At 42.8% G+C, this 27,295-nt stretch overlaps 1 protein-coding gene across 2 annotated transcripts; it reads left to right on the top strand.

Annotated features, from left to right (window-relative positions):
* The first annotated feature begins 65 nt into the window (after positions 1-65).
* MRPL39 (mitochondrial ribosomal protein L39) lies at positions 66-21,160 on the top strand. Of its 2 annotated transcripts, none has more exons than XM_083885219.1 (10): positions 66-143; positions 1,392-1,598; positions 1,819-1,958; positions 2,595-2,694; positions 3,973-4,040; positions 5,286-5,398; positions 6,907-6,972; positions 8,131-8,284; positions 20,306-20,353; positions 21,029-21,160. In XM_083885219.1, the coding sequence occupies exons 1-10, from the start codon at positions 101-103 to the stop codon at positions 21,125-21,127; spliced, it is 1,038 nt and encodes a 345-aa protein (XP_083741345.1). In that variant the 5' UTR covers positions 66-100; the 3' UTR covers positions 21,128-21,160. The 2 variants fall into 2 exon arrangements, with proteins under 2 accessions (XP_083741345.1, XP_083741344.1); XM_083885218.1 differs by having other exon boundaries at positions 2,583-2,694.
* The last annotated feature ends 6,135 nt before the right edge of the window (positions 21,161-27,295 follow it).

Raw genomic sequence — 27,295 nt, 5'->3', positions numbered from 1 at the left:
CGCCCGGCGGCCGCGCGCGGAGCAGCGGCGGAACTGCGCGGCTGTTGCCGGTGTTTCCGGCGGAACCGCGGGAGGAGGCACTGTGGCGGGGCAGTGGAGCATGGCGGGGCCGTGGGTCGCCCGCGGGCTGCGGGCCGGGAGCCGTGAGTTTGGGAGGGAGCTGGAGGGAGCCGAGACTGCGGGAGGGAGCAGGGAGCCGCGAGTGTGGAGCCAGGCTGAGCTCGGGTTCTTACTGCGGCGGTGCTTTCAGAGGCTGAGGTGCCCCGTATTAGGCTGCGGGGGAGTTGGCCTGTCTGAGGGAAAGGCCTTTGCAGCCAGGGAGCGACATTGACTTTCGCATAGAACCACAGAGTAGTTGGGGTTGGAAGGGACTTCTGGAGATCATCCAGTCCAAGTCCCCTGCCAGGGCAGGGTCACCACGAGCAGGTGACACAGGAACGTTCTAGGTGGGTTTGGAATGTCTCCAGGGAGAGAAACTCCACACCTTCCCAGGGCAGCTTATTTCAGTGCTCTGCCCCTCTTCATGAAAACAAGTTCTTCTTCATGTTGAAGTGAAACTTCTTGTATTTTAGTTTATGGCCATTGCTTCTCGTCCTGTTGCTGGTCACCACTGAAAGGAGTCTGGCACAAACCTCTTGGCATCCGCCTTTGAGATACTTTTATGCGTTAATGAGATTCCCTCTCAGTCTTCTCCTCTCCAAACTAAACAGGCCCAGCTCCTGCAATGTCTCCTCATAAGAGAGATGATTGAGACCCCTCATCATCTTTTTGACCCCTTTTATTGCCTCAGAGTCTCCTGTTGAGACTTTGTGCAGGGGCCCACTGTGGTCACTTGCTGGAGCTGCAGAAGTGCTGCCTTGTACATACCGAAACAGACAGTTGGATGATGGGTAGTGTTGTAGAAATCAACACCTTTTAAAGAGTGGGGCACAGAATGGTTGAGGTTGGAAGGGACCACAGTGGTGGTGGACCACCTGGTCCAACCTCTCTGCTCAAGTAGGATCACCCCAGAGTACATAGCACAGGATTGCATCCAGATGGTTCTGCAATAGCTGCAGTTAGGGAGGCTTCACATCCTCTCTGGACAATCCAGTGCTTGGTCACTGTACAGGAACATTCTTCCTCATGTTCAGATGGAACTTCCTGTGCATCCTTTTCTGCCCCTTGCTTCTTGTCCCGTTGCTGGGCACCACTGAGCAGTGTTTGATCCATCCTCTGACCCTGCCCTGCAGGCACTGACAGACATTGATGAGGTCCCCTCTCAGTCATCTCTTTAGGCTGAGCAGCCCCAGTTCCCTCAGCCTTTCCTCATCAGAGGGATGCTCTGCTGGACCCACCTCCAGATAGCTTACTCCGGGATTACTGCTTACTCAGTATCTCTCTGTCACCAGGGTACATCTCCACACCAGCTTTCTCTCAGCTGACACCTGATGAGGTGGTTCGGATGCGTAATGAGCTCTTCACCAAAGAGAAAGAGAGACAATTGTCTCTTCACCCACGAATTGAGAAAATTGAAGTGAAATACACTGGGAAGTTCCATCCTGGCAGTGTGTTTGTCATGAACAAGGCTCTGTCTACACCATACAACTGTGCTATGCGTAAGTGGATGGACTTCTGAACTAGCCCCTCATGGTGAATGTTGTCCTGCCAATTGAAATAGAAACAGTTAATTTTTGGATGCTTTTTTCACTGCTCATCCTTCCAAATCATTTACAAATGTGAAACTTGCTGTTGTTAAAAATGCAGCAGTCTGAACTGCTGATCCTGAGAAATATGGTTAATAACTAATACTTTAGTTTTTTTTTTTACTTTCTTTAGATTTAAGCGAATGGCATTGCAAGAACTCTGTTCTGGCTGTTGTGGATGGTGAAATATGGGACATGTACAGACCCCTGACCAAATCATGTGAAATTCGGTTCCTTACCTTCAAAGATGAAGATCCAGAGGAAGTAAACAAGGTAAGTCATTATCTTGTTCCATTGTAGGTGACCCTGGTTCTCTGTAACTTGTCTCATTCCAGGTGGCTCTGATTATGACCACTTGATTCTGTGTGCACCTGTCTGCTTTCAATGCCTGTCTACTTTCTTGAACTTTTTTGTCATTAAAGTTCAGACATTTAATTTTTTTTTTTAATGGTGCATCATGGCTATCATTAGCTGGACCAGTGTGTGGGCTACGTGAATTGTTGGCTTTCCTTTCAATTGTATTATTCTATGATTTCAGATTTAAATATCTCCAGAGTTACAACTGGCTTGCATTTTAAGTGCAGTTTTGATTTTTTTATTTGATCCTGTTTGGAGAAGCATCTCCAAATATAAGTTTAAACACGTAAGAAAGTAATCATAGAATCATGGAAAATCTAGGGTTGGAAGGGACATTAGAAGCTCATCCAGTTCCACTCCCTGCCGTTGGCAGGGCTACATTCCACTAGACCAGGTTGCCCATAGCCCTGTCCAGCCTGGCCTTCAACAATTCCAGGGGTGAAATGCTTGGGTTGGCAGCTAGGTTTGTGTATCATCCAGTTAAGTTTTGATCGGTTTTTTGGAATAATTAGCTTATGGCAATAAATTCATGTTCTGAAGTTCTCTTTGCAGGCATATTGGCGTTCCTGTGCCACAGTCATGGCATGTGTACTAAAACGAGCGTTCAAGGATGAATACTCCGTCAACCTGGTTAAAGCTCCAGAAGTGCCAGGTGATAAAAGTGTTTTATATTGATTGTCTTTTGCTGCTTCTCGAGCAAGTGTTTAATAATCAAACTTAGAAAAAAATCAGAGGCTCTTTTTCTGATGATTGATGGTACTTAGCATTGATACATGTATTACATGCTGTTGTTGTTGCCTTTAATTTATAATAACCACACTGAAAACAATTTTGTTATCAGTGTTCAGAAAATTGATCTGTGCAGCCACTGGGTTTCAGACCTTTCCACTTAGGATTTCATAGCTGAAATTAGTAACTAAACCTCTGTATTGTGAAGTGACGTGAGCAAGGTTTCTAGATGTTATATGACATGTTTCTGTGGAATTTGCTCTAATAACTGATAAGCTTGCCCAGCACTTGAGTTACTAAAAATGACAATGTCTACACCAAACTGGAAGCTTATTGAGGTACAAACAAGCTTATTAACAACTTTTGCTCATCTGTGATCTAAGATTTAGAAAAGGGAGAAAATGCACAAGAGAAGAAGTTTCAATAACAAAACCTGCATAATTATGCATTTAATATATAAGAAGGTTGGTTGGTGGCTGGAGTGCAGTAACTGCTTCTCTTTTTTAGCAATTTTAACATTTGTAGTGATTGATAAGTACAGGTAAATATTTCAGTTCTACCAGAATTTGGAATAATCTTGGCTATACTCAGCTGTATCATTATACTGCATGTACAGAAATAGTATGATCTTATTTGGTTCGTAGGTTTGATTTCTAAATAGCCGTAACTCAATATACACAATAGAGTATTCTAACAACTGTCAGAGAAATTTGTGTTGCCTTTATCAGAAATTTGTGCCATGCTTGTGTCATGGATAAACAGCTCTAATATTGTCTGATTTCTCTATGGAAGAAATTCCTCTTTATCATTTAATAGCTCACATCTGTTTTATGAGGAATGCAATGGAAAAATGGTGAAGTATTTTTAAAGTGAGTGGTTTTGGTTTTTTTCTGCAGTGTTAGATGCAGTTTTGGGAAGCAGTGTATTTTTCCTCCTCTTTATTGGGATTCTATTATACTGACATTGCATTAAAACTCCTTTCAAATTGCTTTCTCATTCAGTGAAATTAAAACAACACAAATTCAATCTGCCATTTTATAGTATAATCAGAACTGAAAACTTTTGTATTATGATGAATTTATAGAGATAATTCAGTTTTTTTTTTTCTTTTCATTCATTTTGTTGTAAGAATATAGTATGATTGTGAAATACATACTTAGTTACAAACATGAATATTTTTGTCTTTGGATTGGAATTGCAGTGATCTCTGGAGCTTTCTGTTACGATGTAATTTTGGACAATAAACTGAATGACTGGAAACCAACAAACGTAAGCATTTTTCAAATTTAAACCCAAAAAGTTCTATGGCTTGTGTCCTTGTCCAGTTGTTCTTTTTTAATAGGGGAGAAGAGACAGCTTTTTTTTCCCTTTTTGTTAGTGCACATTTGGAATACTCTTTGGGAGCTGATCCCTGCACACACTGGTGCTATGTCAGAATGCTCTCAGATTTCCTTTCAGGCAAGAATAAACATTGTACTGTCTTCCACATGTTTTCAGGCTTTAGGTCTGGGGAGCTAGAGAACATTCTAGTCTGAAGTACAAGTTCAGAAACAGTTGATGAGGCTCTTGGGACCTCGGTGCCATTTTTGTTACTGTATATAGATCTGTTCCTCCTCAGCCACTCTTGCATGGTAATGTAGATGCAGCCACAGTCTCTGTGCAAGTAGAGCCTCCGAAAATGAAAGTGTGTATAAGGCATGTTTTCTGGTGGTTTACAGTGGAATCAGTTTGTTTTTGAATAAAATCTGTGAGCATATTCTGCTGCAGCTCTCCTTAATGGCTTGCTTATGTTTCATGCTCTGCAGTAAATCTAGTAATCTGAATACTCTAAATCTCAGAACTGTTTGTGATCGCAGATATTTTACCCATCTGGTGCCCACTCTTGTTCTTGTGACCAAAAACCAGCAGAGGTGTGTATGGCTACAAAGCAATATTGGTACAATGCAGAATTTTTCTTAATATGATCTTGTAGCTGAAGTAATTTCATTAGAAGTATTTTCTACGTGACATTTCAAATGTAATTTCACCTCATAACAATTTCTTATTTACGAGTAAATCTGAATTACACAGAACCTTGGGTTCTGGTCAAGGGTGGCCAATTTTTATTTATTAAATATTCAGTACCTTTTTTTCACTTTGATCTATCACAATAGAGCTTATCTGTAAGTGAAGACACCACTCTCTGGGAAACAAAATATGTAAATGAGTATATAGCAGTAGCAAGACTGTATGTAGTACCATGTAGGGAAAACCTGGGAAGTTTAATTAATAAATATTGTTTCTGATGGAAAAATGCCTATTGAGTTGACTGGGCATTGCATCTCTTCATTAAAACAGTGATGATCCGTAGAGCTCCTATGATAATAGTAGGACATTCCAATAGTAAAATTGCTGTATTTGGGGTTTTTAGTAGATGATCTTTGTGGTTTTGACTAACATTTAATGTTTGCTGTGCTTTTATCTGTTCACTATAGCTGTGAAAAGGTGGTTACAGTTTTTATGTCCTTTCTTTAGGACAACTTCTCTTCTCTTACAAGGGATGCCAAAAAGCTGATCCATCAAGACCTGCCCTTTGAAATACTGTGTGTTGAAGCAAAAGTAGCACGTCAAATGTTTCAGCATAATATGTGAGTGTCTGAATTTGCCTTTCTTTCAAAGAGGCAATTAGAAATCAAGTCAAATCTCTGCTTGAAATCTTAGGTTTTATAAATCTAAAATAAGATGTGACAGGTGAAGTAAGAAGCTACTTCTCCCACTGCTTTGAATGAGCCTGCTTCCATTTTCTTTCCACCAACTTACTTAGTTCTTATTGTTCTCTCCAGAGGCCAACACCAGGCACCTTTACTGGATGTTGTTTTATGACTAAAAGACTGAGACTTCTTCTGTTCACTAGTGAGCTTCAAGATTCCACTACTATTAAATTGAAACTCTGGTGGTTAGCCTTGACATGGTAGCCTTTGCTGAAAGGCTTCCATGTTTAAAGAAATGTACATTTTTCATGTCCTGGTATCCTCAAATGAAGATTTGATGAAATGCAGTTTTTGAACTCTGCAGGGGAAAAATGGATAAAATACTTTGGTCTGTGCTATAAAAACAGGTTTGTTCAAAACCTTTGGTCTTTTTTACCAAAAAAAAAAACCTTAGCCATGTTTCTGGTCCACAGCATTTTGGCAGTTGGAGAGATGTAGGGGGAAAATGATAAATAATTTATCATTTTGTGAACGAAAATTAAACTACGGTGAAGTTGCAAAATAGCAAATTTTTTAGCTTAATGTTGAATGTGATTTTAATGTGACACATGGATCATCATCTCCACATTGTTGGCTGCATTGACAGCAGGTGGGAGCTGACTTTTGATGGTATCTTTAGATACTGTGTATGGAAAGCACAGAGGACACTTTGCTGTATTGCAGGTGACCAGCTGTTGAGGGCTACGCATTGCATAAAATCAATTTAGGTGGTCTCATGGTGTATTCTAGTCTTACAAGTGACCTGAAAGACTTAATTGTAGTAGTAGTCCTTCGTGTCTTTCTGAATAAAACTCTGCTGTGGGAGCATGGCCCTCATATAAAATATGCACAGAATAGACTGGAATAGATGTTTCAACAGGAGGGGACCTACAATAACCACCTAGTTCAGCTGCCTGACTGATGTAGGGCTGACAAATTACAGCAATTTATTAAAGGCATTGCCCAGATGCCTCTTAATCAGTGACAGGCTTGGGGCATCAACCACCACTCCAAGAAGCCTGTTCAGTGTTTGAACACCATCTCCTAAGGAAATACTTCCTAATGTCCACTCCGAACTTCCTCCCAGCACAGTATTAAACCATTCCCAAACATCCTGTCTCAGGATCCTATGTTGACTGTGCCTGATGATAACATTATTTTTAAAGTGCCTTTCAGTAGTGCTCAATAAATCTCTGTAATTTTTCCATGAACTGAGGTTAACTAACAGGTCTGTTAATGAAGCATTTCAATATGTGTTGTCATTCGGAATTTAAACTAGTCTTGAAGTTCACATAAATACAAGCATGATTTTTAGGAATTTTAAATAAATTAAATTAGTTTCTGAAGTGTTCTTATAAGAACTAGATGTTAAAGATGAGGATTTTTAATTTTTTTTCCTTGTCCAGATACAAAATGGAGATGATAGAAAGAAAAGCTTCTCAGAATGTGGATGGAATTGTACCATTACATAGGTGAGCAAAACTGAACTCCCAGTTTGTAATGATTCATTGGTACATTTGAGTATATTGCAAGTACTCACTGCAAGTGAGAAGAGCAAGTTACTTGTGATGGTTTTAAATTTAAAGATCACTTGTATTCATTACTGTCTGTGTCTGTCTTAAGTTGCTTGGGGCGGTTTGTTTGCTTGATTTTTTAAAACAACCATTATTTTGTGATACTTTGTGATACTACATTTCTGTTTCTTATTATGTTAAGGGTGGTAAGTGCAGAGAAGTCTTACTGCTTTCAGTGCTTTTACATGAAAACTAAATAAATTTCTAGAGCTTGACAGGCTAAATAAAATATAAATGAAATCCTGGTTGGAAACAAGGGTTAGCATTGTATAATGGATTTTTCTTTCAAAGATGTCAAGATCTTCCTAACTTGCAAGCTGCTGCTTTGTAGTGGGGGAGATGAGAATAGAACAGCATCCTGGTGATACAGCCTAAGATACAGAGTTGTTAGTCTGGAGGCAGGAAACTTGTATTGTATCTCAGGCAATTCTCTATCTTAGGCCATTGTAGGATATTCAGTTTTGTAGCTGTCTAAAGAGTTCTTAATTTGTTTTTGTGGTCCACATCTATCTAAAGGAACACATGTCTTTGCAGTGGTGGTTCTTGACATTTTAGAACAATGTTGTGTCATTCTTCCTTCCACTCTGATTTGTGCAATAAAGGGGAAAAAGGCCTTACCTATTTCTGGGAGAGGTTCATTCTCAGTATTTCTTTACTGTACTCTGTGCTGTCTCTCTTCATTGATTTGCAGTTTTCCAAGAACAGGAAAGGAAAATAGCTGTGCAGGTTGTAAACACTGTACTGTGGAAAAGAGGCAATCTTGGAGAAAAATCTTCTTCTGGTTAATGACAGTTATCCCAGTTTTAGAGCCAACATGGCATCAAAGATTTTCTGAACCTAAGATCCTTTCCTAGACTTGGGGTTTAAATTTCCTAAGTTCCTTTAAGGAAATTGTGTGACCTGTACTTTTGGTTTAGGAAATTTAAAAATGCTGAGCAGGAGATTTCTGTGGACTTTCTTTCTGTTGACTGGAATTTGCTAATCAAAAATTAAACCTTGTATTTTGCTCCAAATATATTTGGCATATAAGCTGTTTTTTTTTTTTTGTCCCCTCAGGTTTGGTGACTTTGTAGATGTTAGTGAAGGTCCACATATTCCAAGGACAAGTTTCTGTTTTCAGTATGAGATAACGGCAGCCCATAATCTTCAGACTGACCAATGTGAATTGATAAGGAGATTCCAGGGTGTGTCCTTGCCAGTCCATTTGAAGGTAAGTAATCCATTTTGCACAGGTTTTCCCTCTTTAAGTTAGAGCATTTTACCTGTTTTCCTGTCACAGTTAGGGACACGAAATGAATCACACTCACCCGTCAGGTAGAAGCAGGGAAAACAAGGCAAATTATTATGATTTAGGGTTTAGATAGTATTTGGGATTTGGTCAAGGATTGGTCATTGAGAGGAACACCTCTCTGACTCCAGTGGTCAATACAGAAGTCCATCACCGAGAGGAATGAAAACAATATAGATTGTTTTGAGAGACTTTGAAGGATTGTATGTAAACTGTCATCAGAAGGCTTAGTATTATGCCAATATGTTCCCGTCTTTGTTAGGTGCTGTGTTGGTAGCTAGATGGAATTCATAGTTGAGTGTTACCCCTGCACTTTGAGGGTAACATGTTGCGACATGAGTGTGGACCCTGAGAGAGGACAGCAGGCAGCAGCATGGTCAAACATGGAAGGCTCCTTTATTATCTGATTCCAATCTACTTATATACACTTTTTACCCAGATTGGCCCAAGGAGGTTACAAACTCCTGACTCCATTGGTCACTATGACCATCAGTCAAATTCTCTCTCAGAGAGCAACTATGCAAAACATACAGATAAATTCTAAGAATACACATTGTTTACAAGAAGCAGCGTGAGAATCAGTCTGCAAATGTTCAAACACTTGAAAGCAGGAAAGTCAGGGGCGACATCTCACTCGTTTACCATTAAAAAAAAGAAAAAAGGAAAAAAGAAAATGAACATAGTTTAATTTCTGTTCCCATGGGAGGACCATCGGAGTGACACTCAGTGTCATCGACATCAGAGTGATCTCTCAGTGGTTTCTCCACTGTTGACCTTCATTTGGTCACGGTTTCTTGCTTTTCACATTGCAGGGTTAGTGAAATTCTGTGGCACCTGTAAGGTGCTCAATGGCATGCAAAACCTTTGCCAATTAAATTTGCGGGGTTTCGCCCTGCATTCCCTGTTTTTGTTTTGAAGAACCAGGCCTCTGTGGCTCGTCAAAGGTTCTTCAGCCAATGGAACAAACAACATTGCTGTCTCCCTTCAAATTGAACAACCCAACTGTGTGCCATGTCAGCCACAGAAATTAAATCCGTGACTCAATGAAAAGGTTCCTGGAAAAACTGTTGAAATGCCATGACAACAGCCCCAATACAACCAAATGGGCTGCCCATCCTCAGGGGCTTCCAAAACTTGCCCCTCAAAACCATCCTTCCAAGCAACAATGGCCTACCTCGTCCTCCTCAAATTGTCTGTAAAGACAGTGGGTTCCTGCACTAAGTTTGGACTATTTTTGGGCCGCAAAAAAAAAAAAAAAATCCAAAGGATTTTTGCCACTAGCAACAGCTCATGGCTCCAGAGCATTTGGCAGAAAAGCACTGCTTGCAAACCTCTGATCAAATTTCTCCCGTAATACTGAGAGTATGAATTCTACAAAAATCTGCACCCATTAAATTCATAAGCATTGTTGCCTGCATTTATCAATCGAGCAATGAGCTCATACAAAAATGATTGATTACCATCTTTTGGTAAATCAATCAATTACCATCTTTTGCTGAAATCGAGCAATTAGCTCAAAAAAAAAATTTTTTTTGATTGTTTGTTTGTTTTTTCAAACAATATTTTTGCCGCCTTGTGGCAGATGGGGCAAGATGACCCAGTCCAGAATGTGCAAGGGATTGGACATTCATCTGCCAATGGTACCTGCAGGATACAAATGAATCACACAAAACAATAATTCAGATTCACAATTGAGGACTGGCTTTTTGGAGGTGTTATAAAAACCTCCAGTCCCCAGAGTTCTGTTACGATGCAGAACACAGAAACTTCCCAGGACTGGTTGAAGATACCAGGATCCTGGTCCAGCAGCTCCCAAACCCAGTCACAAAGGACGACGAATGTGTCTTGAAGGACAGTCCATTCCAGCTGCCAAGCAGCAAAGGAGAAAATTGCAATGTCCATTCCAAATGGTTCCAGAACAGTCTCTGATCAGAGCAACAGTCCAGTGAACTTGAGGCAGCCCAGTAACTTCAGAGCAACTGCCTTCTCACCACTGACTCTTTGTCCTGTGAACAGAACTCAAACACAAACAATTCTGGTCCCTTCAGGGACTCTGACAGGGAGAGGTGGGTGTGGGACTGAACTTTTCCAACAGACCTCCGTCAGCTGTGGGGACTGGGAAGACCTTTGTGTCCAAGCACGCGTCCTCTTTGTGCCCCACTGCTCATTTGACAGAGGCTGGCCTTTCACATGAATTGTCTTGCAGACATTTGCCATGTGACCTGGCCGTTCACACCATCCACAAAGAAACAAAGGAGTGATCCATTTCTGCATTCTCTGTCTTTGTTTCTTGCTGACCTGAGCATTAGTCTTGCTGGCCTGAACATTAGACAAGACATCATGGGCCTCTGAATCCCATCTCATGTGCTCCACGGAGACAGGGATGAGAGCTTGTCTCACTGCACCTGCAGAGCTGGGGAATCCACTGCTGCCCTGCAGGGGCCACTGTGCTGACCCACAGCCGCCCACAGCATCAGCTTCGGTTGGGACATCATCCGAGACTGAGGGGGACCCGGCACCCCGGGACCCTTTACAGCAGGGGAACACCTGCTTGTCATCGGCTGTGCCACGCTGTTCCTTTAAAATTAACACCACACAGCCTGCAGCTGCCTTCAGATCAGCAGAAGCTGCCTCTGGATCAACAGCATCTGCCCCTGCCGCACTGCTTCTGCTCAGTGCAGAGGGGGGAATCGCAGCACTGGGGAGGGGTGTGTCCCTCAGTGCTGCTTTTGGACCGGTGGCCGCCGCCCGCTGCATGCCGCCCTGACCTGGCACGAGGGGGAATCGCAGTGCTGCAGGAGGCATGTCCCACTTGTCAAGCACTGCCCCCACAGGCGCAGGCGATTCGGGGGAAGTGCCACAATTGGCACAGGGAGGAGGGGGGCTGGGGGAGTGCCCCAGCTCCTCATTCCTCCATGGAGCCATGGCTACGGCTCCAGTGCTGGCTGGCTGGGCTGCCTGGTGCGGGGCCGCCCTGCCCCTTCTCATGAGTGGGACTGGCCGCTGTGGGAGGCATCTCTCCTGCTCCAGGGCCACGCCCCCTCACGCGGGCTGGGCAGACAGCGTTGCCCACCCTGGGCTGGCCCCGCCGTTTCTCTGGGGCCACCCGCCCCCCGGCGTGGGCTCCGTGGGCCCCCCCGCCGCTTCCGCGGGGCACTCAGCTTCTCACCAAACTGCTTGGAACTGTGCATCCCCTGCAAGTCCCCGCGAGGATCCGGGATTACCCCACCCAGCGCCCCGGAACGACGAAGCCCCGCACCATCCTGCTGCATGGAATATCTTATCAAAATTCCACAGTGCGAACAGTCCGCGAAAACCACCCTGCGCCGCCCCCCTCCCCCCCCCATCCAAGAGGGCTCTTGGCACTTCCTGGGTCAGGAAAGTACAGGGGGGAAAGTGAGGGAGGCAACCTTTCGCCTCCTCCACCACATCTTCTGCAGCTCGGGACTCAGGGAGACCAGTTTTTTGAGGCTTTCGCAAGCCCCGAATTTCTGCTGCCACTTTTGGGGCACGGGACTCGGAGGCGCTGATGACGCTGGTCCCACAGGGCTCTTGCTGGCCCCAAATTCTCCCACACTCGATCGCCAATGAGGCATGGGTGGAGAAGGGGTCTGCTTTGCAGACCCCGTGCCAACCTCAGCAGGTGTGCCGAGTACAGGCAGGCTTCCCACCATGCTGCTGTGTTTCTGAGGAAGGGGGGTCGGTTTTTCTGCCCGGCTCCTTGGGGCAGGAACAGGAGAAATGACTCCACCGTCTCCCCTGGCACCCAGCCCAATGAAGCTGAAGCCATCCTCAGAGCTGGAAAGCTGCAATTTAGGCAGCACCTTCTCCAGCCTGTTCCATGTCGCTATGAGTTCCAATAGCTTCATACTGTAATCTGCAAAGAAAACCTGAAACAAATGGTCACCCAGCGACTCCCACTCTGCTGTAGAAAATAACGTTTTGAAGGCTGCAAAAGACCTATGAGTTCTAGCATAATAGAACAATTTCTGGAGAGCATCTCCAGGAACAGAGGCTTCTTCCCTCTGTAAGACCTCAAGCCAAAGGTCCATGTCCTGGGTTGCAGTGTAGGATGTACACAAAGTACATTCTATCACCATCTTCATGAACTGTTAAACCAAGTGGGGCAGTGTTCTAGTGTTCCCAAGCCCCCTGTCTTTGGGCTGTCTTCTGCTAATGGCCCATCAACACCTTGCCCATGACTCACAGATAACTCCCTCCAGGAGTTATCTCTGTTTAATGGGCCATCAAGGACCCATGTCACAACTCATCATCCCATTGTGAGATGCTCCACCCAGGGGGAGGAGCCAAGCATTCTCACCTGGATATAATCTGGGATTTGGGACAGTACAAGCAGCCCTTACCTACTGGATTCCCAGAGGACCAGAGCTACCAGACCTTTCTACAGGATCACTGTTTCAGGAAGATCACTTCATCTGGACTGCTTACAGCATCCTGCTCATGTTGTATTCTGACTCTGTCAGTGGTCCTTTGTGTTATTGCATTTATTTTATTTTTACCTTTTCACCTTTCTTCTTTTTATTAAATTGTATTTCTTACTTGGAGCGTCTCACTCGTTTTGCTTTCAAACCACGACATACTTTTTGGTGACCAAAGTGGGGCGAAGAGGTACTGAGAGAAGTCAGAATTAAAGGGTTTTGGTTTTTTTTAGAAGACACCTGTTTGCTGTGATGCTCAACATGCTTACATGTGTCTTATACCTATCTCTGTATATTTTTCCAAACATGGGGCATTATCTGCTGGTCTTAATGCTCCTGCATAGACCACGGTATGGTACTAAAATTGCCTTATTGGTCTGTTATGTCCATTGCTTGATAAACTCCGAGGCAGTGAACAGCATTCTGAATATATATCCAGTTTTGTATTCGTGTTCTGGTCTAGGATGCTACATCTGGGGCCTCAACAATCTCACCCAGCCCCTGTGGGGAGGAGTAAAGAATGATTTTTCCCAGTTTTTCAGGCATAACACAGCAGTTTTTGAAAATATTGAGTACCCTCTGGGTGCCAAAGACAGTATGATGTTGTTGTTAGTCCTGCTTTGTCTTCTCTGCGTGGCCCTTTTTTTTTCTACACCATGCTTAGGATCAAAACACTACATGGTATGATGCAGTGTGTTCTTAAGGAAGAGGAAGAGGGAAGGAGAAGCAAAGCAACAGCATCAGCATCTACACGGACTGTCACAGAGGAGAAGGGAACCAAAGGCCTCATCTACACAGACCATCACAGAGGAGAAAAGCCAAAAGTGAATCAACAGTGTCCACCTCCACACAGACTGTCACAGAGGAGAAGGGAACCGAAGGCAAGGCAACAGTGTCCTCATCTACACAGACCATTGGAGAGGGGAAAGAAGCCAAAGGTGAGGCAACAGTGTCCACATCTATGCAGACTGTCACAGAGGGGAAGGGAACCAAAGGTGCCGTCAGCATCTCCACACAAACCGTCACTGAACTGGAGCAACCTAAACCAGTAGCAGTTGCCACCACTCAGAAAAAGAAGTCGAGGAGCAAATCAGTCCGTGTAGTGACTGACGAGGATGCAGCAGGACCTTCGCAGCCAGCAGAAGAGACAGAGATAGAGATTATTATTCATTCTCTATCCCTGGGTGAGCTGCGTGACCTGCGAAGGGAATTCACCTGCCAGACCAACGAGTCCATCCTGACCTGGCTGCTCTGCATCTGGGATGCTGCAGCCAATGACACCATTCTGGATGGAACTGAGGCCAGGCAACTGGGATCACTGTCCCGGGACGTGGTCATTGACCAGGGGATTGGGAAAACCCAAGAACCTCTCAGCCTCTGGCAACGACTGCTAACAAGTGAGAAAGACAGATACCTTTATAAAGAAGACCTCCAAGTGCACCAAGGAAAATGGAGCACAATAGAACAAGGTATCCAATGCCTGAGGGAATTGGCTGTGCTGGAGATCATTTTTTCAGAAGACCGGAGATTTCCTAAAAGCCCAGATGATGTCCAGTGCACATCACGGATGTGGTTGAGATTTTCACGGCTTGGACCAGAAATTTACTCGTTACCTGGCAACACTGCAATGGAGGGAAGGTAATGACAAGGTGGGTGTCTTGGCTAATAAATTAAGGATTTATGAGGACACTGTCATCGCCCCAGTTCACACCCATGTCTCGTCTGTGGAAACATGACTGGCTGAGCAAGTCTGGAGCTTGATTGAAGAAGGCCATCAGAAATTGAAAAAAGAACTTAAGGAAGAAATTTACCATATCTCACCAGAGCTGACGAGAGTCTCTGACATTAGGAGCAGGTGTCCCCCAGCCAGGGAGAGAGAATACACACCATGAAGTAACCTCTGGTCTTTTCTTCGAGAGCATGGAGAAGACATGAAGAAGTGGGATGGAAAACCCACCTCCTTCTTAGCAGCCCGGGTATGTGAACTGAAAAGAGGAACACCTACCACAAGAAGCCCATCTAGAATCAATGTTGCCCCAGTCTCTCAGAACTCCAGACGGTACAGGAATGATGATATGACTGATCCTCTTGAAGGGACCTCAGAAACATATGTACAGGAAAGCAATGTATGCCATGACCAGGAATAGGGAGGCCCTGCCTCTAGCCAGGAAGAGGAAAGGGACAATCGGATCTACTAGACTGTGTGGATCCGATGGCCTGGCACATCTGACCCACAAGAATATATGGCATTGGTTGACACTGGGGCCCAATGTACCATGATGCCATCAAGGTATGTAGGAACAGAATCCATCTCTATTTCTGGGGTGACAGGAGGGTCCCAGGAACTGACTTTATTAGAGGCTGAAGTGAGTTTAACTGGGAACGGGTGGCAAAAACACCCCATCGCAACTGGCCCAGAGGCCCCATGCATTCTCGGCATAGACTATCTCAGAAATGGATATTTCAAAGACCTGAAAGGATATCATTGGGCTTTTGGGATAGCCACAGTGGAGAAAGAAGACATCAGACGGTTGAATACTTTACCTGGTCTCTCAGATGACCCCTTTGCTGTGAGACTGCAGAGTCAAAGAACAACAGGCACCAACTGCCACAACAACAGTACACCGTCGCCAATACCGCACTGACACAGATCCTGTGATTCCCATACATGAGATGATTCATAAACTGGAGAGCCAAGGGCTGGTCAGTAGGACTCATTCACCTTTCAACAGCCCAATATGGCCCGTGCGTAAGTCCAGTGGAGAATGGAGACTGACGGTGGATTACCGTGCTCTGAATGAAGTCACGCCACCACTGAGCGCTGCCATGCCAGACATGTTAGAGCTTTAATATGAGCTGGAGTCCAAGGCAGCAAAGTGGTATGCGACCATTGACATTGCCAATGCCTTCTTCTCCATTCCTTTGGCAGCACAGTGCAGGCCCCAGTTTGCTTTCACCTGGAGGGGCGTGCAGTACACCTGGAACCGACTGCCCCAGAGGTAGAAACACAGCCCCACCATCTGCCATGGCCTGATCCAGTCTGCACTGGAGAAGGGTGAGGCTCTGGAACATCTGCAGTACATCAACGACATCATCGTATGGGGGAACACCTCAGGGGAGGTCTCTGAGAAAGGAGAGAAGATTATCCAAATTCTGTTGAAAGCTGGTTTTGCCATTAAACAAAGTAAGGTTAAGGGACCGGCTCAAGAAATCCAGTTCCTGGGAGTCAAGTGGCAAGATGGACACCGCCAAATCCCCACAGAGATAATAAACAAGATTACTGCCATGTCCCCACCTACCAACAAGAAGGAAACACAAGCTTTCCTAGGTGCATAGGCTTCTGGAGGATGCACATTCCTGAGTACAGTCAGATCATGAGCCCTCTCTACCTGGTTACCCACAAGAATAACAATTTCCACTGGGGCCCTGAACAGCAACAAGCCTTTGTTCAGATCAAGCAAGAAATTGCTCATGCAGTAGCCTTTGGCCCAGTCAGGACGGAACCAGATGTGAAGAATGTGCTTTACTCTGCAGCCGGGAACAATGGTCCGTCCTGGACCCTGTGGCAGAAGGTGCATGGAGAGACTCGAGGCCGACCATTGGGATTCTGGAGCCAAACTTACAGAGGCTCCGAAGCCAACTACACTCCCACAGAGAAGGAGATCTTGGCCGCCTATGAAGGAGTTCAAGCTGCCTCAGACATGATTGGCACTGAAACACAGCTGCTTCTGGCACCCCAATTACCAGTGCTGGAGTAGATGTTTAAGGGAAAGGTTCCCTCCACGCATCACGCCACTGACACCACATGGAGCAAATGGGTTGCTCTCATTACACAGCACGCCCGTACTGGAAACCCAAATCGCCCTGGGATTCTGGAAGTTATAACAAACTGGCCGGAAGGTGAGAATTTTGGATTATCGTCTGAAGAAGAAGAAAGGCAAGTAACACGTGCCGAGGGAGCCCCACCATATAATGAGCTACCGGAGACTTAAAGATGATACACTCCCTTCACTGGTGGCTCCTGCCAAATTGTAGGCGCTAACTGGAAATGGAAAGCTGCAGTTTGGGGCCCCACACGACAAGTTGCACAGGCTACCGAGGGACAAGGTTGGTCGAGTCAGGTTGCAGAACTTAAAGCTGTCCAGCTGGCTTTGGATATTGCTGAATGAGAGAAATGGCCAAGACTCTATCTCTACACTGACTCATGGATGGTAGCTTATGCTCTGTGGGGATGGCTGAATCACTGGAAAAAGGCCAACTCACAGCACAGAGGAAAACCCATCTGGGCCACTGACATTTGGCAGGACATCGCGGCCCAAATAGAGAGACTGACCATGAAGGTTCGACATGTGGACGTGCACGTACCCAAGAGCCAGGCTAATGAGGAGCATTGCACCAACAAGCACGTGGACAAAGCTGCCAAGGTGAAAGTATCACAGGTGGATCTAGACTGGCAGCACAAGGGAGAACTGTTCCTAGCTCGTTGGGCCCATGATGCCTCAGGTCATCAGGGAAGAGATGCGACATACCGATGGGCCCGTGACCGAGGGGTGTACCTTACTATGGACAGCATCTCCCAGGTCATCCACAACTGTGAGACCTGCGCTGCAATCAAACAGGCCAAGCAAGTGAAGCCTCTGTGGTATGGTGGACGATGGCTGAAGTACAGGTATGGGGAAGCCTGGCAAATTGACTACATCACCCTTCCCCAAACCCGTCAAGGAAAGCGCTACGTGCTGACCATGGTGGAAGCCACCACTGGATGGCTGGAAACCTACCCTGTGCCTCATGCCACTGCCCAGAACACCATCCTGGGCCTGGAAAAGCAAGTCCTATGGAGACATGGCACCCTTGAGAGAATTGAGTCGGACAATGGGACCCATTTCAAAAACAGCCTTATAAACACCTGGGCCAGAGAACATGGTATTGAATGGATATATCACATTCCTTATCACACACCAGCTGCCGAAAATGTTCAAAGGTGCAATGGACTACTAAAGACTGCCCTGAAGGCACTTGGCGGGTGGACCTTCAAGAATTGGGAAATGAACTTAGCCAAAGCTACTTGGATGGTCAACACCTGAGGGTCTATCAATCGAGGTGGTCCTGCCCAGTCTGAATCCTTGCACACAGTGAATGGAGATAAAGTCCCTGCAGTACATATGAAAGGCATTTTAGAGAAGACTGTTTGGATAAATCCCACCTCAGGAAAAGGCAGACCCATCTGTGGGATTGTCTTTGCTCAAGGACCTGGTCACACTTGGTGGGTAATGCAGAAAGATGGGGAAACCCGTTGTGTACCACAGGGAGACTTAATTTTAAGTGAGAAGAGTGTGTAACGTTCTATTCTCTATGTGTATGCATATCTTTGTAAGAATGTATTGATTTGGATATGATGTAGATGGTAATAGAAGAAGGGGTGAATTAAAAAAAAAATGTCGTGGTTTGAAAGCAAAACGAGTGAGACCCTCCAAGTCAGAAATACAATTTAATAAAAAGAAGAAAGGTGAAAAGGTGAAAATAAAATAAAATAAATGCAATAACACAAAGGACCACTGACAGAGTCAGAATACAACATGAGCGGGATGCTGTAAGCAGTCCAGATGAAGTGATCTTCCTGAAACAGTGATCCTGTAGAAAGGTCTGGTAGCTCTGGTCCTCTGGGAATCCAGTAGGTAAGGGCTGCTTGTACTGTCCCAAATCCCAGATTATATCCAGGTGAGAATGCTTGGCTCCTCCCCCTGGGTGGAGCATCTCACAATGGGATGATGAGTTGTGACGTGGGTCCTTGATGGCCCATTAAACATTAAACAGAGATAACTCCTGGAGGGAGTTATCTGTGAGTCATGGGCAAGGTGTTGATGGGCCATTAGCAGAAGACAGCCCAAAGGCAGGGGGTTTGGGAACGCTAGAACACTGCCCCACTTGGTTTAACAATTCATGAAGATGGTGATAGAATAAATACTTTGTGTACATCCTGCACTGCAACCCAGGACAGTCCAACATGAGGGCCTCATGATCTGAGGAGGGTTTAGAGATCATACCTCTTACCATGATTATCTCAGGCAGAGCAGCTGCAGTCTATCAGTGGGCACAGAGGTCCACCCGACATGCAGTCTCTCACACAGTTGGAGGTCACCAGTGTGACCTGTTCTCCCACATCAGGGGTTCGTTCAGACATGGACAGTGTTCAGATGTGCCGTTCAGACATGGAGAGGTCACCAAATGTGATGAGGGGGCCGGATTCTCCACAGTCAGATCCCCAGATGTTACCCCTTCACTTAGAGGGGTAACATGTTGCGATGTGGGTGTGAACCCTCAGAGAGGACACCAGGCAGCAGCAGGGTCAAACATGGAAGGCTCCTTTATTATCTGACTCCAATCTACTTATATACACTTTTTACAGAGGGCCCAGATTGGCCCAAGGAGGTTACAACCTCCTGACTCCATTGGTCACTATGACCATCAGTCAAATTCTCTCTCAGAGAACAACTATGCAAAACATACAGATAAATTCTAAGAATACACATTGTTTACATGAAGCAGCGTGAGAATCAGTCTGCAAATGTTCAAACACTTGAAAGCAGGAAAGTCAGGGGCGACAGTTTGAGAACCATAGCAAGGGAGGACTCCTGATGGTGACTGTGTTGGATATTTGGGATTCATTTTCCTGCAACTGTTATGGCTATGCAGTCAGAACTAGAAAAGTTTGCATGAGAGGGCCATGATACTATTTTTTAGTATGGAAAGTGTTGTTTCACTTACATAAATTCTTCTTGCCCAAGTTGTGCATGGCAGTCTTCTGACATCAAGGCTACTGACAGTGCTTAAAAGAGCAGAACTTTGTATTTATACTCATGATAAATATACCATTCCAAGAATTTCATGACACCAAAGTAAAATGTAGCAACAACAACAACAAAAAAATCCTAGCTCTAATGAGTCGTAAACAAAGGCTTTGCAGATTTCAAGGTGGAGGCAGGAGTCTTTATTCCCATTCCTGTTGACTTAGATGATTTTGACGTTGTGGTCTAGTACATGTGCTATTGTCTTAGTTGGAGAAGTTTTCAAGGGTTCCTCAGGTCATCTCTGTGTTCCCTTCCTAAGCATAATTCCCATTTTTGCCAATTAACTCCTCAAGGATTCCACACAGTAGATGAATCATAGAAGCATGGAATGGTTTGGGTTAGAAGGGACCTTCAGATTCATACAGTTCCAATTCCCGTTCCATGGGCAGGGGCACCTTCCACTGGACCAGGTTGCTCAGAGCTCCATCCAACCTGGCCAGGAACACTTCCAGGGATGGGGCATCTGATGGGTAGACATTTATTCAAATCCCCCACATGAATATGGGCAAATTGGACACCAAAATTGTTAAGTTGTGGCATTTGAACTGGACATTACTGTGGTTTTGCTCCATCATTTCTATACATTTGTCAGAATCTATTCTGTGAGAAGTTTATTTTCTACCTGTGTTAACATCATTTCATGACATTTCACACAGGCTCACCACACTGTATGGCACAAACTGCTGGAAAGATCAAAGAGGCTGGTAAGTCTTACTAGTGTTGGAAGTACATGGTACCAAATACAAAGGTATGCTCTGATAGAGGACAATTTGAATGATTAGAGGTGGGTAGTATACTCAAGAACATAAGTTTAGGAATGAAAATATTCACAGGTGAATGGAAATAGGAAATCTATCTGCTTGTTTATTAGAGAACATGGTAGCAGTGTTTCTGATGTCTGTTATTAAAATGCATTATGTCATTTAAAAAATACATCATAAACTATTTGATTGATATGATTTGTCCAATTAAAAATATTTTAAGTAAATGGAAGTAAATATATCATAACTCACATATGACCAAATAACCACTATAAAGACATGTTTAAACATAGGAAGTCTTTGTAAGTATTAAAGAGCAGCTGTTTTACAGCCTTCAGATTAATAATTTTACTTATTTCTTTGGCAAGAGGCAGAAAAAAAAGTACTTCATGTCTTCTGAAACTTGTTAGCCAAGGATATGTTTTGAGGCTTCCCCATCTCATTTTCCCTGAACTTAGTTTGAATATTCTTGTCCTTCAGGTTGTTTAATTTCAGAGAAGATTAAGTCTTTGTAGGTTGTTCTTTCTTGTTACAGTGGCTGTATGAGGCGAGTATTTTCAGGATCAAGGAGAGTGAAATAATTCTTTTAAATATAACAAAATTGGTATCTTTCTGCAGGTAACTGAAGAAGAATATTTGGAAGCAGCAGCACCATGTCTTGAGGCAAAAGATGGAACTGAAAAAGGAAGAACTGTTCAGTTTAAGTTGAACCTCTAAAATGTACATAATAAAATGTGTATTTTTACATGACTTGTTTATGCCTCATACAAAAATGTCTTGGGTAGTTAATTTGAATTCTGTGACCTACATCATATATAAGTATAGGCATGGGTGTACATGAGATTTTTCAGTCCACTTTAAAGATTTCCTTAAAGAAAAAAGAGTGGTAGGGAGGGAAGGTAATGTTTTATCTGCAATAACTTTAAAGTTTCCCCTGTCCTTACCTTGACAACAGTAATTCCATGTGTCCGTCCATATGGATGTGTCCTACTGCAACTGAAAATTGAGACAAATAATATCTTAGAAAGATACCTGTAAAGGTATGTAAAGGTGTAATTGCCATTGCTTTACCAATACAAAAACATCAGAATGTGAAAGCCAGGAAGTTCTTGGAGTTTAATGATTTCTTTCTGCTGCACAAATGCAGTTAAAGATCATTTTCCAGAATAATACCAAGAATGTAGTTCATTACTTGCATCGCCAGTGTAGTAAGATCTATTATGTATTTTCTTTCTTTGATATTTAAATATGGTAACTTCAATTAAATTTCACCAGGGTTTTTTTTAGATGATATTTTCTAACATTTTCTATTTTCATCCCTAACTCATTAGAACTGTTCTCATTATACCAGAGGAAATTGTTACTACTTTTTGAAGTGCAGATATTTTCTCTGAATTTTATCCCAGTTATTATTTTTACCATTAACTGCATCACTTGGTTCCTAATCAGTTGACACCACAGTTTCGTGAGAGCAGGGTAGTAGTTCAGTGAAATACATTTAGGTATAACTCATGTCTTCTCAGTATACTTGGGAAACTGATGGTTTTTTCCCTCTTGATTAATGTTGCAGAGGACTTTTTGCAATGGTATCAATGCTTATCTTTTAAAATAAGATTGTTGATTCAAAGTTTACTGTGAAAGTACACATATACATTTACACATTCTATATATTTTCAACAAATTGAACTTGCCAGAGTACTTTGGCTTTGAACCTGTTGTTCTGATGCTGTTGAAGAAGCAGGCATTGGTTCTTAAGAAACAGAAAAAATTGCTGTTTGTGTTGTTTTTTTGGGGTTTTGTTGTGGTTTTCTTTTAGTTTTGCTTGGTTGCTTGCTTTTTGTTTGTTTCACTACTTGCCATGTTTGATTAACCCAAGACTGGTGAAATTTTGCCATGTGATTTGGGATCCAATCCATGTGGTCTGTTTTAAATATGAAGTTTGTTTTATTACAACCCAGAGAGTGCCCTGATATCTGCTTGCTATTGTGTATCCAGAATTCCTCCTGGATTCTACCAGCTGCAGAGGAAGGTGAGAGTGCTGCTGTCCCTTGGGAATATATCTTTTTTAACTCTACCTGGAATTTCAGAGGTTTCCTGGTACGTTCTTTTTTGGGGGGCTGGGGAGAGGTTTTTTTTTTTTTGCTTGTTTGGGGTTTGAGTTTTTTTGGTTGGAGGAACAAGTCAGTCACCTCAAATCCCCACAAAAGGGACTGTTGCAAGTGCGTGACTACAATATACTGAAAATGCTGTTGGGGTCTGTAGTAGACCCATCCCTGCAGGTCTGTGCATAAAAAGGTGGAAGCTCGAACTTCTACTGAGCTCTCTGTTGTCTCACACCTTGATGTCCATGGGGTCCATAAGACAGGTAATCCTTTGGGAGAGATGTAGCTGGAGGATGCCTTTGAAAGCACCAGAATTCTCACAGAGCTCTGCAACAGTTAGGAGAACAGGGCAATAGTGTTTATTTCTTTCTCACTATAGCACATTTTGAAATAGGAATGTAGATTCAAGTCTGTTCTGCTAAAATAGGATTCAGAGCCACATGTGCGGGGAAGAACATCTGTGTATTTTGGGGGGGATGGCTTATATGGTAATTTGAGTACTCCCTCCCTGATGCATATTAAGTGATGGTGCTGCTAGAAAAGTCCTGAGTGTTTCTTGGATGAGCGTGAAACAAATGGAAGCAGTGCTTGGTTCCCCAGGCAGCCACAGAGCAGTAGGGAGACACAATCCTGAGCTCAAGGCCATTTATTTTACCATTGCCTGTTGGTGCATAAAATGCTGAAATTGTCTGCTGAGAGGGTGGTTGCAGCAGCTGGGTTAGAGGGATGCTTCCTTTCTCTTTTTGACTTAGGTTTTCTGAACTTCAGCTGAACTGCAGGGTAATTCCAGCCTGGCTGGCTTGGCTGGGGCTGTGCTCCAACACACACATGCAACTATCACTGTATATACCAAACTTAAAGCTATGGGGTTATATAAAGTACCAAAATGGGTATGGCAAAGCTCTGGCTGATTGTGGATTCTGGATGTTCGTGCATTCTCCTGCTTACCCTGAGGCCTGGCCCAGTCTTCTCCATTGGAAATAGTCAGAAGACACCATCACTGATCAGTTCAAAAAGAGACAGGAAAGCAGATGTTATTTTCCTATATGAACACCATAGGAAACTGCAGGGATTAGGGATTAATAGATGGGCAAAAGACACTGCAGAATTTAGCCAATTCCCCTTCTTGGCTATTTCTTTTTATTAAATTTCTGTGTGTAAAGAGGCAATTTTTACTCAGCAAAAGAACTGCAGAACCAGCTGAAAGGTAAGGAAGAATCTAGGAGGACACAATGCTGCAAAGTGGAGAAAGGGGAGGGTAGCATCACTTACATACATGTGCAGAAGATGATACTGGCCAGATTCTGATAAGGAATAAATAGGATTTTTTTTTTTTTTTTTATGGTGAAAGTGGTGAGACATAGGAATGTGTTGTTCAGAGAACTTGTGAGTACCTGTGCCTTGAAAATGTTTGAGGTCAGATTGGATTGAGCTTAGTGCATCCTGGTCTAGTGGAAAATGTCCCTGCCTTTGTCAGGGGTGTTGGAACAGGATGATCTTTAAGGTCTCTACAAACCCAACCCATTCCAGGATTTTATGATGACAGGAGAAAAGGCAGGAACTGAAGCTTTCTTCCTTATTGCACATCTCAGTAGTAGCTTCATGGCTTCTCACATTCAAGTTGTTCTTCCTTCTGCATTTTGTTTGAAAGAATTGAAACTTTTAATTTTTCCCTTTTGTTTACTAGCTTTATCCAAAAATAAAACCCCCTGTATTAAGGTTAAAGCTACATGGTGTCTTGATCCTAAGAGGTAGGAAGGCTGAGCAGTTCCAGCTGACACATATAACCAACCGAGAATTTTTTTTCCAAAAAAATATTCTGTATTTCATGTTATCATGGATTTTGGAGATAAAAAAGGCAGTTAGGATATAGTATGACTTATTTCATAACAGAAGGAATTAAATGCTAAGAAAGAGTTATTTTTTCTTACCAGGCAATAAAGGTCTTCCCTGGGAAATTATATGCAAGTGATGAACATATGCAAGTGATGAAAACAATCATCAGTAGACATCAAGTACTTTCATGACAGCAGCCAGATTCTTTTTTATTTCAACTTCTGGCAAGGAGTAATCTTCTACTGCTTTTTGGTAACTTATCTAGAAATATTCCACTCAGTGCAGTGCTTCATTTTATTTTAAGCTGGTGAACTTTCTACATTTATTTTATTCATTTTTACAGACGCAGGAGCTTGGCAGCATAAAGGTGTTTGATGGAAAGAGTTGACAGTGGGTATTTCTTGAAGAACACCAACCATCTGAAAATGGTAATGCTATCATGCTGTGGCTTTTCATGAGGCTTAACCCCAGTCATGGACAGCATTAACATTTTTCCAGAGTGACATGAAAACCTATTATTTGAGTATCTGCTAATATAATATTCACAACTTAACTATGTCTGCTTTTCTGGAGAATCAGCTATGCAGAAAGAATACACATAATTGGTCTAATATGGGACCATATTTATAATTTATATATATTTCTTAAGTTTGCAAGTTACTTACCTTTTAAAGAGAGAAAATGTGAGGGAACAAATACTTGATTTTTATGGCATGACTATGAATCAGGATGGTGAGTGGAAATACCTGTTTTCCTCCTTAAGACACCTTCTATTGACATGTTTCTGTGCAGGATAGATGCTCTAGGATTATCTTTGCTTCAGCAAATTGATACTGCTGATTGCAGCCTCAAATGGACAGAGAAATCAAACTGAGCTTAAGAGTCACCCAAGAAATGAGATTTTCTCTCCTTTTTTGGCCACAATTTTCTTCCTGGTTTTAAAGCCATTTTCTCTGGAAAGTTAATAGGAGTATGCTTTTCTTTACCAAAATATGCTGCACTACTTTGAGAATTCCTTCTCAGGGCTATGGCACTGACTTTGGAAGGGATAAAAGTGGCTTTTTCCTTTTTGGTAGTTATGGCTCCCCAGCTGTATGCATCTTGGGGGAGCCACTTAACCTAGAGCCTGATTTGGAAAACATTTATGCCCTGCAGCAGTTCTGTCTGAGTGTAAAAATCACATTCAGTGAGACTCTTTGTATGGGACACCTTTTTATGAGACCATTGATTTGTAAGTTTCTGTGGTCTTGGGTGCTCTGTGATCATTCCTAGTACTGGGGATTCAAAGGCAGAACACTGATAACAGAAAGAGGTGTTTGTATTGATACAACACAAATATAAACCACATTTCTTAATTAATGGTGAGTACTTTGAGTTTTTTAAGTTTCCACTTTTGTTCTTCCATCAAATTAATGTTTCATAGCTAAACTATTCCCCAATTAAATTTAAGTAGAGATAGGGGAGAGTTTGAAGGACTGGCTCTGTAACTCAGATTTTGTGACTGTGAATATTCAGGAACTATTTTGACCTTCCACAAAATAAATATAAAAATATTCTCCTCTTTCTCCACAATTTTCTAAGACTTCTAAAAGTTTAAAATGCACAGGTAATCCTAAAGTAAACTAAAGATATTTTCATTTTGTCCTAATGACCCATTGACCCATTTCTCCTAAAGAACTAACAATAGAATCTCAAAGAAATATTTTCTGTCAGTTTTTCTCTTACATATAATAAAATTCTATTGAAATTAATAGAAGTCGTACATGCCAAAAGTTTAATCCATCCTTTTTCTTTCCTAAATAAAAATGAAGAAATTAAATATTTGTGTAGGAAGTAAAACCAAAAGAGGTAAAAAGCGATAAAGTAAGGTTGTTGCATTCAAAATGTTACATATTTGACATGCTAGGAAGGACTTGCTAACACACCAAGCTGCTATTTTTCATTGTTTTTCCAGACTCTATGCCTAGCAAGCTTTCTAGCAAGCATGCCTGTATGCAGAACAACTTGTCCTTTTACATGTAGAGCAGAGGTTTTTCCCAGCAGAGCACTGACTGATTCATGAATTCTGTTCTCCTCCCACAGCAACAGCTTGTTCCGTGTGAATTCTGGTAAGAGGCATGGTACAGTGTTAATGCTAACATGTAGGAGTCAGCCGTAGGTAAAAACCCCTATCACGATTAGCATTAACAACATACAGCCAACAGAAAACCTCCAGAGACTGGAGTATGAGATGTAAAGAACTCAAAGCCCTGGGTTTGCTCATTAACATACCTAAAAAAAAATAAAAAAATAAAAAAATAAAAATAAATATATATATATATATATCTATATCAAGAAATTATGGCAGAGGATGGAGAGACATCAGAGAGGGAATTATTGCAGTTAAATACACAGGAACCATCTGCTGTACATTTAAACCCAGTCAAACTTGATATTGTTTTAGTTAGAGAGAGAGAACCAGAGAGCATTGAGCAGTGAGTGCATTGTGCTTGCTGTGAGCATGAAGAATAGAGATTGCAGCATTGTCTAGATTAATTTTGTATCTCTTTAGATATCTGTTAATGAAGGCTTCTAATATAAGCCTAGTTCCTCAAAGTGTTTTAAACTCCCAAAAAAAAACACCAAAACCAAAAAGGACTCAATTTATTCTGATTTAACTAAGAAAAAATGCCTTTCAGGAGAGCTGACTAACAGGAAGTGAGGAACAGAGCTAAAACACAATTGTAGTTTCATCAGTATGTGAGGCTGATGATTAGGCAACAAATATTCCTTTGGATTCTGGTATAAATGAGCAGAAAGAAAATCTGTTGGACAGATTTAGTTGCTGGTCTAGAATCCATACGCAGGGCTCCTACACCCTAGTACAAGTAGAATGAGATTAATTAATATAATTGTCTGTATTGAACTGTTCGCTAATTGCTTCATAATATTAGCCAGGCCATTAACT

This window comes from Zosterops lateralis, assembly GCF_965231275.1.
Source record: "Zosterops lateralis genome assembly, chromosome: 2".
NCBI lineage: Eukaryota > Metazoa > Chordata > Aves > Passeriformes > Zosteropidae > Zosterops > Zosterops lateralis.
The sequence above is the reverse complement of the archived record's forward strand: the minus strand, read 5'-3'. Positions and strand labels throughout refer to the sequence as shown.